Genomic DNA, 14571 nt, shown 5'->3' on the forward strand with positions numbered 1-14571 from the left:
AACTATAAAGAATAAACAATGAAGGCCACCTGAAAAGTTGCTTAGAATAGGCCATTCTATAACATAGCAAAAGTTAATATGAAGGTGAACCACCCCTTTAAAGGGGAACTATAGCAAAAATGAAAATGTAATATTAGCTTCAGCATACTGAAATAATAAACCTTTTAAATGCAAAAAACTAAACATTATGTACCGGTTCTGAAATAATCAAGTTTATATTCACTGTAATACAATGTTTCTCATCATTCTTTCTTCATGCAGCAGTTGGGTGTCAGATGAATGATCCAATATATCTTATAGGGGGCTCCTTTTGCATAGAAGATGTATTAGAGCTCACTCTATTAAAATCACCAGACATCATGTCTCTCTACATGCAGGATTTGTGCAATTAGGCAGTTATTTTGTTAGATTTTGTTTGTACTGGAATCAGTTATTTGAGTAACTGCTAGGAACACATCTGCTAGGAAAGGAAGCCGCCCTATAAGATATATTGGATCATCCATCGGACACCCAAATGCTGAATGAAGACAGAATGAAGAGAAACAGATGCTGAAAGGGATAGTGAAGATAAACTTGATTATTTCAGAAACAATGCAGAATTTTTAATTGATTGTATTCAATTCAGTATGAGGAAGCCGATATTAAATTTTCATTTTCACGATAGTTCCCCTTTACCGGATTGAAGCATGATTTGTACTAGGAAGGTTTTAGACAGCAAAGGCATCTACGGATGTGAGGAGTTCCATTGATCAAATATAAAAGACGCCACAAGGAATAAACCGGTCCCATTCAACTGTGTGGCTTAAAGGGGTGGTTCACCTTTAAGGTAACGTTTAGTATGTTATAGAATGGCTAATTCTAAGCAACTTTTCAATTTTTTTTTTTAAATAGTTTCACAGTTATTTGCCTTTTTCTTCCGACTGTTTGCAGCTTTCAAAAAAAACCTCATCTAACAAACAAATGCTCTGTACGGCTACACATTTACTGTTGTTACTTTTTATTACTGATCCTTCTATTCAGGCCTCTCCTATTCATATTACTGTCTCTTATGCAAATCAATGCATGGTTGCTAGGGTACTTTGGACTATAGTTACCAGATTGCTTAAGATGCAAATTGAAGAGCTGCTGAATAAAAAGCTAAAAACCTTCAATAATAAAAACATAATGCAAATGGTCCCAGAATATCACTCTGCGTCATACTAGAAGTTATCTTAAAGGTTAACAACCCCTTTAATAGCCAACAATTAAAAAAAAAAAAAGTAACATATATAATTACTTGGTGTTCTACATGTATGGCTAACGTTAGTCAAATATTTTCATACGAGCAGAAAAGCTGAGAGATGACTGATGCTTACCGTGAGAAAAGAGATGGAGTCGTTCTCATCTACGCGGTCCTTAGCCACAGCAATTGTTTTTTTAATGCCATCTATATTTTCTTGCATTTTCACCATGTTCTGCTCCATTTCCTTTAGCAAGCCGTCTCCTTGCTCTTGAAGCTGTGCTAGAAGAACCTTCTCACGCTCCTCCAAAAACTCATGCATTCTCTCAAATTCTGCCACAATGTGGTCTTTATATTCACAAATGTTGTTCTTAGGGACAGAGAAAGAGACGGAGGAGATTTAGATGGAAGAATCATTTCTACTATTAGCCCTGCAGTTGAATGTTTTTATAAGATGGACATAAACTGGTGATATCTGACCAATTAATCAGACCCCTTATACAGACACACTTTATAAAGGGATCATACATGGAGCATGGCCATTGTTCTGTTCAACTTCGGTAGATTACATTTTCATAATGTCCCAAAAGGGGTGAAGAATGCACACTCAAGGATAAACTTAATCCATTTTACTCCATCATAAGAAATATATTACAAAAATTCCATTTTATTTCTTTTGATGGGAATAAAATGTATTCACTTTATCCTTGAGTGTGCATTCTTCACCCCTTTTGGAACGTTCCATATTTGCAAAATAGGGTCAGGAAAGGAAAAAGTGGAACAAATTCTTTTGTGTCAAAAAGTTAAAAGATTTCCCTACATGCTCCGATTTGATTGTATTTCAGATTTCTTGATACTTCGCTTTTAGCCTTGGAATGTGACACACAATAGCTTGTTTTAACACACTTTTAGCAAAGTATGAGGAGTGGGGGAGAGAGGGAGATATTGCTATCATTTGTGAAATCGGACTGAAAACAAATTAAAGGAAAAGAAAAGTCATTTTATACTTGGGGTGCTAAATGCTAGGCACCCCAAGTGATTGTTTTTACTTATCAGACCATCTTCCTACCTCTTATTTCAGCTCGTCTGCGCAGTAGAGCAAAAGGCCGAACTTATATGGAAAATTTCATTCTACTGAGCATTCGTCTGCCCCAGGAAATTTAAAGAAAGAAGAAGCAGGAAGTGGATCGTTTGGTGGCACTCGCTGGAAAAACCCAAGGCCAGAGCAGTTTTCTGCTGATAGGAGCACCGGCACCGAGAGTCAGGTAAGTAAATACAATCACTTGGAGATGCCTAACTTTTAGCACCCCCAGTAAAAAAATTTCCTTCTCTTTTAATGGAGAACTAAAGCCTAAAAATAAATACAACTAAAAACACCATATTTTATATAGTGAACTTATTGCACCAGCATAATGATCAACTTCAAACTTGTCATCCATCTTGGAAAGTGTCTGTGACACTCACATGCTCAGTGGGCTCTGATTGGCTGTTGAGAAGCTAAGCTTAGGGCTTGTCACTAATTATCCATCAGAAAATGAGCTTCCCCTGTAATATAAGCTGATGCTACAGGTTTGCTGATTATTAAATTCTGATGCTAATTGCACTGGTTTCTGTGCTGCCATGTAGTAATTATCTGTATTAATTACTAATCAGCCTTATATTGTGACATTTCTATTCTACGTGTACTGTATATTGTGAGTGGGTCCCTAAGCTCAGTAAGTGACAGCAGCACAGAGCATGTGCAGTGAATCAGCAGAAAAGAAGATGGGGAGCTACTGGGGCATCTTTGGAGACACAGATCTTTACTGCTAATGGGCTGTGGTTGCCTTGGGCTGGTACAGAAGCACAAAACATAATGTACAACATTTCTAGCTACTTCTTTAGTTAGGCTTTAGTTCTCCTTTAATGAAAAGTCATAGATCCGGCCAGCTGCAGACTACACTGTTGCATGTGGCATAGGAGGAGCTGGAAGAAAACAGTCATGTTTCTGCTTACAATAGAAATCCATACTATCTACAGTCTGTTTTGTAGGTGTTAGATACACAAACCCAACATTCTGAAGGCTGCTACAACTGTATATATAGTATAGAGGTGGGTGAAGTTAGGGCTGCTATTCAAGTTCATGAATTGGATTTTAAAAGTCTCACCTTGTGCTGCACAATCTTCTCGTTTTGCTGGCTTACAACCTGTTCGCTGACTTTCAGTGATGCTTCCAATGGGGCAACAATGGCAGCAAGCTGTTCCTACAGAGAGAAAGCCGACAATCAGATGAGTTCTATAGGTGAACTGTGCAGAAGTGTGCTCAGTAATGGAAGATCCTTAACCTCGAAAGCAAGTAAAGCGGCAGCTAAAACTTTTGGGGTTATTTACTAAAATCCAATTTTATCTAATTTTTTTTTTAATAAAAAAGCTCGACCAAACACCCATCCACAATTTTACCTTATGTATCGCTAAAATAAATTTAAAAAATTGGGATTGTGAAAAGACTCGATAAAATTGAGGAAAACCCCGAATCATACAATTTTTTTCAGACTTTTCTCCAGTCTTTTTTTTAGGGTTATTCTTGAATTGAGTTTTTCGGATTATTGGGATAAACCCAGAGCAGACCTTGATATCTTCAAATTGGGATAGGGACATCGCCCATTGAGTTATACATGACCTCAACAGGGATGCTGGATTTTCGGATTCCAGCTTTTTGCAGCATAGGGCTATAATAAATCTTGAAAAATTTGAGTTTTTTTCTGCAAAAAAAAAAATCTTTATAACCCCTTAGTCCCTGTGTAAAATCTATAATGAAAGAGTAGAATTCTAACTGAACCAGATGCAATTTGAGTGTAGGACTGGCCTGAACAGAGATGACTTAGATGTAGTTAGCAGCTTAAATATATTGCAATATTTGGACAAACAATCCCTGTTTTGTTTACAGGGTAAGACATTTTTAAATAGCTTAAGGCACAAAATGTCTCAATGTTTTGAATACAGGTATGGGATCTGTTATCCGGAAACCAATTATCCAGAAAGTTCAGAATTATAGAAAGTCTGTCTCCCATCGACTCCATTTTATCCAAACAATCCAAATTTTTAAAAAAGATTTCCTTTTTCTCTGTAATAAAACAGTAGCTTGTACTTGATCCCAACTAAGATATAATTAATCCTTATTGGAGGCAAAACAATCCTATCGGGTTTATTTAATATTTACATGATTTTCTTAACGCATCAGTTAATAGTGATGCTCCAGCAGACTTCTGCACTGAAATCAATTTCTTAGAAGAGCAAACTGATTTTTTTTTTATATTTAATTTTGAAATCTGACATGGGGCTAGACATATTGTCAGTTTCCCAGCTGCCCCCAGTCAAGTGTCTTGTGCCAGCACTTTTGGATGGAACTACTTCCTGGCACGCTGTTATCTCTCCTACTTAATGTAACTGAATCAGTCTCAGTGGGACTTGGCTTTTACTATTGAGTGCTGTTCTTATATTTACAAGGCAGCTGTTATCTTGTGTTAGGGAGCGGTTATCTGTTACCTTCCCATTGTTCTGTTAGGCTGCTGGGGTGATATCACTCCAACTTGCAATACAGCAGTAAAGAGTGACTGAAGTTTATCAGAGCACAAGTCACATGACTGGGGGCAGCTGGGAAACGGACAATATTTCTAGCCCCATGTCAGATTTCAAAACTGAATATAAAAAAAAAAAAAAATCTGTTTGCTGTTTTGAAAAATGGATTTCAGTGCAGAATTCCGCTGGAGCTTGAAAAAACAAAACAGGTTTTCCCATGACAATATCCCTTTAAGGTATAAAGATACAAACTATGGAAAGATCTGTTATCCGGAAAGCCCCAAGGTCCAGAGCATTCTGGACAACAGGTCCCATACCTGTATATTGATAATGGGTTGAGTGCAGAGAACCTGTTGTATTTCTCAGTAACGGAAGCTCATCACCAATTGTGCGGAAGGTGGATAAGTATGTGATGCAGTAGAAAGTAGTCCACATGCACAAGGATGTGTGAAGGTAAAATTCTACAATTCCACATAGTTCCAACTTGTACACCTGAACATCTGCTAAATTACATTCCTAAAACTATGAACTCCACTCTGTGACCCACTGGCTTACCCTGTATACAGCCACGGCATCTAGAATGGGCAGAAAGTTGTGGCTGACGTGTTTGAGAGAGTCGCGGCATATAATACACCCGAGGGTGCCATCATCTTTGCAATAAAGCTTAAGCCTCTCGTCGTGCTCAGGGCAGTTCTCCAGTGGTTTTTCCTTTTTCTCTGCTGGAATCACAGGGGCTGTTGCAGTCTTCTTCACCAGGTTGGCCAGGGCTCTGTTGATGGTATATTTCTTGTCATTTATCACCTCCTTGCATTCGGGGCAGGAAAAGGAATCCTGGCCAGCCCATGCCTTCTCAATGCAGGCCTTACAGAAATTATGGCCGCATTCCACCATCACTGGATCTTTGAAAAGCTCCACACACAAGTGACACGTCAGCTCCTCGGCAAAATCTCCAGCCGGCCCCACCAATGAAGAGTTGGGTGCAGCTTCCACTTTGGTTTTCTAAGCAAATGAAAAATATGTATGAATAAATCTACCTTAAAGGGGAACTAAGACTTCCATACCAAAATTAGATAAAGAGGCCCAACAAAACACAGAAACCCCTAATACCCATCAGTTACCGGTTTCTTCAAAAATATGAATAAATGGCATTTTCTATGCTGAAATCCAGCTGTTTAACAGTTCTTCTCTTTCTGCATCATTTAAAAACCTGGCAGGGAAGGAGGGACCAAACACTTATGTTACAAATTGTAACAACTTCTCCACAGTTTACAGAACATGCAGGAACTACATAACCCACAATGCATTGCACTGGGATGTTATATTCCTTATTGAAAGCACGTGTGCAGGGAATTGTGGGGTTTGGAGGATGAAGGCTGAGGACAGATGGTTGATACAAAGGAACAGTCAGACAGCTCAGCAAATTAGTCAGACAGCTCAGCAGGAGAGCAGGGGGCTAGGCTTAGGGAACTGTTCCAAACCATGAAAAATCATGAAAAGTCTGCATAGTTTTTAATTGATGTACATAACAAAAGTTGCTTGAAATTATGTTTACTTTTCAAAAAGCTTAAAGGAGAAGGAAAGGCTAAAATTAAGTAAGCTTTATCAGAAAGGTCTGTATAAATATACCAGTAAAACCTCAAAGTAATGCTGCTCTGAGTCCTCTGTCAAAAGAAAAACAGCATTTCTTTCCTTCTATTGTGTACACATTAGGGATGCACCAAATCCACTATTTTGGATTCGGCCGAACCCCCGAATCCTTTGCGAAGGATTCGGCTGAATAACGAACCCTAATTTGCATATGCAAATAGAAGGCACATATGCAAATTAGGGGTGGGATAACATTTTTTACTTCCTTGTTTTGTGCAAAAAAAACATGTGATTTCCCTCCCTGTCTTTAATTTGCATATGCAAATTAGGATTTGGCCAGGCAGAAGGATATGGCCGAATCCTGGATTCGGTGCATCCCTAGTACACATGGGCTTCTGTATCAGACTGTTTTCAGCTTAAACCTCCAGGGCTAGGGCTTGAGCATGCTCAGTTTGCTCCTCTCCCCCTCCCATCTCTGCTGTAATCTGAGCCCAGAGATACAAGTGAGCAGGGAGAGACTCAGGCAGGAAGTGATGTCACACCAATGCTATCCAAAACAAACAGAGCTTCTAGAGCCATTTACTCCTGTATGGAAAAGCATTTTACAGAATAAATATAGTGTTCTAGCTTGCACTATTGTGTCTAATCTATTGGCAATAGACTGCTTTGGTAACTTTCCTTATCCCAAGTTATGTTTGTGTGGAGCAGCAGGAGCAGGTAAGTCAAGCCCTCAACATGCAATTTAATAGAAGTACAGCGAATGAGATTCCTTGCCTGTGTCTTCAGTTACAGTCACGCTCGGCTTTTGATAAAATATTATAGGGCTTGGTAGAAAGGGGAAAATAAAACTGTTGGGAGTTTATTTGAAATTTATACGATTGATTGTGTGTGTGGTGATTAAAGCGGTTGTTCACCTTTAATTGAGACAATTTGCAATTGGTTTTCAATTTTTATTAGGTGGTTTTTCAGTTATTTAGCATTTTATTCAGCAGCTCTCCAGTTCACAATTCTAGAAATCTGGCTGGTAGGGTCCAAATTACCTTGCAACCAAGCATTGCTTTGAATAAGAGACTGGAACAGGAGAGGCCTGACTAGACAGACGAGTAATAAAAAGTAGCAACAACAATAAATGTGTAGCTTTACAGAGCATTTGTTTTTTAGATGGGGTCAGTGACCCCCCATTTGAAAGTCAGAAGAAGATGGCAAATAATTCAAAAACTGTAAAAAAAGAAAATAAAGGCCAATTAAAAAATTGCTTAGAACAGGCCGTTGTATAACATACTAAAAGTTAACTTAAAGGTGAATCACCCCTTTAATAAAGGAAAGTAAAATATTCAATGCAGATTAACAATCTGCAAATAAAAGAGTCACAGAACATGGAGGCAGACAAAATAAAAAATGCTTTGCTTCTTGCAACGGTTAGCCTGCACATCTGGTGGAGGAAACGAAGGGGGTTATTTATTAAAGTCCGAACGCCAAAAACATTTTTTTTTTGTTATTATAGAATGCAATTTTTTAGTGAAAAAAACACCCTCAAATTTTTTGAGATGTATTATACCCCGAGGCTGCTAAAAGTCAGAATCCAAAAATACGTAAATCTCCAAGCTGTCTGGGTCCTGTAGAAGTCAATGGCAAAGGTCCTATTTCAAATTTGAAGATATCACGGTGTGGCGCTGCGTTTCTGGCAAAAAATTAAAAAACCGGGAGCGTTTTGTGCCATTTCCCCAAAAATCAGAGCACTCCGGGCATAAACTTATAAAAATGTGGGTGTTTTTCTCCCCGCAAAAACTCAGTTTCAGGAGTTTTTTTTTCCAAACCGATTTTATACAGTTTTTTTTAATGATCAATAAGGTCAAATCTTGAATTCTAGTTTGGTTAGACTTTTCTTTTTACTTTGAGAAAAAAAAAAAATATCGGAATTTGATAAATAACCCCCTAAAATAGGTGTCCTTTAAATATCATCAAAAAAGTACTAGAGGACGACTCCAAATTACAAAACATGAAAATTCTTTGTAGTACAGTGGTGCATGGGCTTGCCCCAAAATTAGCATCAACCATGAGTTCCCAAGAGCTTACTACTCTGGCCATTGGCATAATGCTTCCCAATGACTACCCAGGTGAGTACAAGTCCCTCCAGCGATGAAGATTTATTAATCACGGCACAGTTAGTATCTTGTGCATGCCACATGCTTTTTATTTCATACTTTATTAACTAACTGTGGATAAGATCAGTTCAGTCTTAACAACGGATTACACAGATAACTATATTGAGTGATCAAATTACATTTCTTAAAAAAAAAAAAAAAAAAGTCAGATTTGAGCAAATTTCTTCTAAAATTGAAGCACCGCTTAAAATGGCCAGTGTTTTTTTTTCTCTAAACATTTTTTTGACATACTTTGCCATGTAATCAGTTGTTATAGTACTGCCAAATTATCAAAAGGACACCCCTCCTGAATTCAAGGATGGCACGTTAATCTGACCATAGAACGATGGATACAAGATTTGTGGTGGCTATAGATATCGTACGAAAAGTGCAGTGGGTGTTTATGGTGGGAGACGAGCCGACTGTTATCGGCAGAAGGCTTGGATATCGGTCAGCTCGTCAATCGAGCAGGTCAGAAAATTTCAATCTGGCATTTTTGAAGAGCCCGAACATCGGCCACTCTTACTACTGAATCGTTAGATATAAGTAGAATTCTATTGTTTCTACCTCTGTATCCGACAATTCAGCTTCTTAGATCTATGGCCACAATCCGTCTGTACAGACCAAGTAGATCATCAACTTATTGACCTGCATACAGGTGGCCATACACAGGTCCATATGTTTGTGACTCAGTCCCTCAGAATGAGTCGGCAACTTATTGGCCCTTGTATGGGGCACACTGAAGGGCCTCCACGTTAAAACAGATAAGTAGTGCATCTGCATGTTGATGTAGCTCTAATTTAATTAATAATAAAAAGTAGCAATAATAAATTTGTAGCCTTACAGAGAATGTTTTTTAGATGGGGTCAATGACCCCTCTTCTCCAAGAGCGAAAGAGGAAGGCAAATAATTCCAAAACTATAAAAAAGAAAAAAAAATGAAGACGAATCAAAAAGTTGCTTATTACAAAAGGTTAGCTTGAAGGCAAACCATCCCTTTAAAATAAGCTTTTTTTTCCCCCCACACAAGAAATTCACGGACCGTTGAATCAGAATAACACTGGGTTTGCTTGGACAGTTGTAGTTTGGGTCTTCTCCACTGCAAGTTGTTGTAACATCACACCAAGCAAAAACAACATCCATTTAACACTACAACAAAAATAGTTATGACTCCCCTGGTATGTGATCCATTAAGACAGGGCTGTCCAACTGAAAGCCTGTGATTTAAGGTAGCCATACACAGGCAGATTAAAGATGCCGATAATGGTCCGTTAAACCAATTCGGCAGCTTATCTTTCCATGTAGGGGGTGTTCTGACGGGCCTCCCCGATTGAGATCTAGGCAAAAAATCAGCCAGATATTGATCGGCAGGTTTGAATTTCCCTTGCAATTGAGGACCGCATTGAGTAGTTGATGCGATCCTCTTCCCGTCTTTGCCATCCCTAGGGCTGAAAGATCGGATAAGCCCGACATTGCCCTGCCTTTGGTGGACATATCAGGGAAAGATCGGATTGCCTGGCAACCTCACCAAAGGAGTGAATCTTATAGTGTATGGCCACCTTAAGATGTGGAACTCCAAAAGATGGAGAAGGCCTCCAGACTGCCCAAAAGCACCACTCACATCTTTGGATGACAAAGACATCATTTAATAAAAAGTAAATAACTGGTCCCCTATAACAGTTGGACAGACTCGCTGGAATGTAAAGACACGTCAAAGCTTATCAAGTGTATTGACTTCAGGTGGTTGACCATTTAGATCTTTAAAACTGGGTAAAAATGCCTGCCGTGATACAATTGCCACAAAAACAGACTTATGCTGGGCTGGCAATGACAGAATTGAATGGGAGGCTAGAAGGCTTTACACAATAAAGCCACAAATAAACGCACAAACATCATATCAACAAACCACCATTACGGGACAGGAGTCAGAAGTCTGAAGCTCAATAACCTCCAATTATTATTTGCTTCAGTCAAATGCAGAAGAAGCCACAAAGCAGCAGATCTGGACCATGATGAACTAGGGTTGCACCGAATCCACTATTCTGGATTTGGCCGAACCCCCAAATCCTTCGCGAAAAGATTCGGCTGAATAGCAAAGCAAATTTGCATATGCAAATTAGGGGTGGGAAGGGGAAAACATTTTTTACTTTCTTGTTTAGCGAAAAAAACTCACGTAATTTGCAAATTAGGATTCGGTTAGGCCTGGCAGAAGGATTCAGACGAATCCTGCTGAAAAAGGCTGAATCCTGGATTCGGTGCGTCCCTATGATGAACACTTCTAAAAAGAATGTGCTCATAATTTGGGGGGGGGGCAGGATTAAAAGAAAACCGTAAAATCAAACCCGTCATGTGGGAAAAACCACAGAAAAAGCTTAAGAGTTGCATAATTGTAAACAAATGGGTAGTGATATTAAGTATGCAAGGATGGGCAAAAATCTCTCTGCGCCAACCTGAAAATGAGGGTGCGTTTATTGAAGAGCCTTTAAACAGGAGAAGGGCTAAAACAACAAATGGATGAAGCCATGTATATAAATTTTGTATAAAGTCACTGGGTAAAACTGAATTTCCTTTGCTCAGGTAAAACAAAATCCAGCAGGATTTTAAGGTCTGGGACCAATGACTGGGTAAAGCAATTGTTCAGTATAAAAAGAAAAAAGCAGATTGTTACTGAACGAGGAGTGATGGCGAATCTGAATGCACCAGGTATGAACCTTATGTTACCTTTGTTTCAGGCTCCTGTTCCTCAAGTTTCCTCTTTTGTCCTTGGGGAGTGTTTCCATTGGCCTGTTCTGTGGCATCGGCCATCTCCTGATTATTGCCGCTTGCCTCGTCCTTTGCTTCTTCCTTTACTTCTGCTTTGGTCAACACCAGCCGTGTTTTGTCCACCCACTCATTTTGGCGACGATTCACTGCGGGAAAAGTGATCTTACAACATTTCCACAGCAAACCAGAGAGCAAAGGACAAAAATGGAAACCCAAATACATTTCAAGGCAGAGCTCTTGCGGCACGTCCCAGGCTACTAGGATTCTAAAAACGTGCAGTAGAAAACAGCTTTTGTTCCCTTTTAAGAGCGACACTAACAAAGATCCTGGTTAATTAAAAAAACAAAAAAAAAAAAAAAAACAGTAACCAGCTTACATGTTAATATAAGAAAAAAAATAGCACAAATTAGACAATATGCACATCAACATCAAAGAGAACTTAAATGGACTATTGATATTGGCAGGCATCCTTGCGTTGCACAGATAATCCGATATGCCGATTACATCAATTTGGCTAATTTAATAAGTATCAGTAAATCAGCAGGTGAAGAGCCTTCTCTTAGGGGCAGATTTATTAAGGGTCTAATTGAAATTTTTTTCCGTTAAAACGGTCAAATTCGACTAGGGAAATATCCAAACTCTATCAGATTTTTTTTTTTTTAAAGAAAATTCTAATTTGATTTTCAAGATTTAACAAATGATGGCCCTTTAAGAATATGAATTAGACTATTTGCCACCTAAAACCTGCCGAATTTATTTACAAGTCAACGGGAGAGGTCTAGTGACCAATTTGGAGATGATTGTGGCCTTCCTGACATTCGGAGAAAAAAAAAAAAAAAAAAAAAACTCGAATAGGGGTTGGTCAAATTTGAATCTAAATAGATTCGTGTTTTGTGGTCGGTAAAATTTGTCCGCGTTTTAGATATTCAAATTTTTTCATAAATAACCCCCCCATCGAATTTTGAACCAAATCGAATTTAATAGAGTTCATAAAACTCAAATGAATTCAAACCTTGATAAACCCACCATACATGCAGATTTAAGCTGCTGATTCAGGCCAACGATCTGGAAACTTGACTGCCTGTATACGGGGAATTCCAATGGGACCTCCTAACAGACATCTGGCTGAAAATCAGGCAGTCTGAGATAGTCAGGTTTGATTTTCCTGTTGTATCGAGGTCCAATGGTGGGTCCGCCCCATATTTGCCACCTCACTGTGAGAATATCAGTGAAAGATCCCCTTATTTAGCAACCTTGCCAAACAAGCAGATCTTATAATAAAGCATGGCCAGTTTATAAAATTAAAAAGATGATCTTTGGTTATATGCCCTTAAACACCTATGGCACATTCATGATGCAAATAGAAACAGGACAAGACAGAAGAGTGCAAAACAGATTTGTAAAAGAAATATGTTACTGGGGATGCACAAATCCACTATTTTGGATTCGGCCGAACCCCCGAATCCTTCGCAAGAGATTCGGCTGAACACTGAACCGAATCTTAATTTGCATATGCAAATTAGGGGCTAAGGGGAAAACATTTTTTACTTCCTTGTTTTGTGACAAATTGTGACGCAATTTCCCTCCCAACCTATAATTTGCATATGCAAATTAGGATTCAGATTTGATTTGGCCGGGCAGAAGGATCCGAATGCTGCTGAAAAAGGCCGAATACCGAACAGAATCCTGAGATTCGGTGCATCCCTATATGTTACAGAAATGTTAGTCTATTTTATGTCTCCACAATGCAGGGAAGTCTTTCCAGCAGTGATAATAACAGTGGAACACACCAACATGTATGGCACAAGGGTGCAATTAAAGGAGAAGTAAACTTCCAACTCTGCGTCAAATTAACCCTCCCTCCTGCAGAGGACCTGCTTCCAAATGCATGAATGGTTCCTTGAAATGTCTTTGGACCCCCGTACAGGTTCTGACCATCTCTGGGGTACCAGACTCTAGGTATAACATGTCCAAAGACAGCAGCCCACAACACTCTGTAAAGGAACTGGGATACGTACTTTTAGGCAGAGGGAAGATTCTTTCGCGGGGTATAATCTAAAAATCAGAGGGTTTACTTCTCCTTTAATGCACAACACAACACAATCGTGCTCACGTTTTGTACCGCAAAACAAAGCCTCTCGTGATGCTGCATGTGACTTTAAAGGGATTGTTCACCTTTAAATTAACTTTTAGTATGATGTAAAGAATGATATTTTGAGACAATTTGTAATTGGGTTTCATTTTTTTATTATTTGTGATTTTTTGAGTTATTTAGCTTTTTATTCAGCAGCTCTCTAGTTTGCAATTTCAACCATCTGGTTGCTAGGGATCAAAGTACCCTAGCAACATGTGTTGATTTGAACGCAACGAAGGGATGCAACGAATCCATTATTTTGGATTTGGCCGAATCCCTGAATGCTTTGCAAAAAATGTGGCAGCATACCGAACTCTAATTTGCATATGCAAATTAGCATTTAGATTCAGTTCGGCCGGGCAGAAGGATTAGGCCAAATCTGAAGCCTGCTGAAAAAGGCCAAATCCTGAACCAAATCTTGGATTTGGTGCATCCCTAATAGTAAGAGGACTAATAAAAAGAAGCAATAATGTGTAGCCTTACAGTTGATTTCTTTTTTTATTTTTTTATTTTATAGATGGGGTAAGTGACCCCCATTTGTAAGAGCGAATGAAAAAGGCAAATCAAAAAAACTATAAAAAGGAAAAAAAAAAAACCAATCGAAAAGTTACTTAGAATTAACCATTGTAATAAAATACTAAAGGTTAACTTAAAGCTTCCATAGTGTGAATGAATTGCTTAGCTGCATTTATCTTCATCTTGTTATTCGAAGCCATAGAGATGACATTTCAGACCTGCTTCCATGAAAGAAAAGCTAGCCATTTATATGGGACTGCATCCAAGGCCCTGGAAGGGGGGATATCCTCTAAGAATAGTATGGCGGTTATACACGGACCTCTGCATCTCCCAGCATAAACATTCATTGTCACACGAGTGCTCAGTATAAAGGATTACTAACTCGGGCTTCGTTTGGAGGGCTGTCACAGCATTTATAACACACACTTATTTCAAGTCCCTGTCCTGTAGAGCTTACAGTTAGGGATGGGCGAATTTGACCCGTTTCGTCAAAAATTCGCCACCGGCAAAATGTCGTCGACGCCCATTAAAGTCTACGGGTGTCAAAAAAAAAATTTTGTGGACGCGCATCTTTTTATTTTGACTTACAACGCCATAAAAGTCTATGGGCGTCATTTTTTAGGCGAAACAAGCTGAAAAAAATTCGCCCAT

General features: G+C 38.9%; 1 protein-coding gene across 1 annotated transcript in view; it reads right to left on the reverse strand.

Annotated features, from left to right (window-relative positions):
• trim69.1.L (tripartite motif-containing 69, gene 1 L homeolog) overlaps positions 1 to 14571 on the reverse strand; it is a 28514-nt gene that overhangs the window by 5640 nt on the left and 8303 nt on the right. The window contains exons 3-6 of the mRNA XM_018264076.2: positions 11229 to 11416; positions 5333 to 5776; positions 3367 to 3462; positions 1356 to 1589 (exon numbers count right to left, since the gene is read on the reverse strand). Of these exons, the coding sequence (XP_018119565.1) occupies positions 1356 to 1589; positions 3367 to 3462; positions 5333 to 5776; positions 11229 to 11416 (962 nt within the window). The remainder of the gene's footprint in view (positions 1 to 1355; positions 1590 to 3366; positions 3463 to 5332; positions 5777 to 11228; positions 11417 to 14571) is intronic.

The sequence above is a fragment of the Xenopus laevis genome, chromosome 5L, assembly GCF_017654675.1.
Source record: "Xenopus laevis strain J_2021 chromosome 5L, Xenopus_laevis_v10.1, whole genome shotgun sequence".
NCBI lineage: Eukaryota > Metazoa > Chordata > Amphibia > Anura > Pipidae > Xenopus > Xenopus laevis.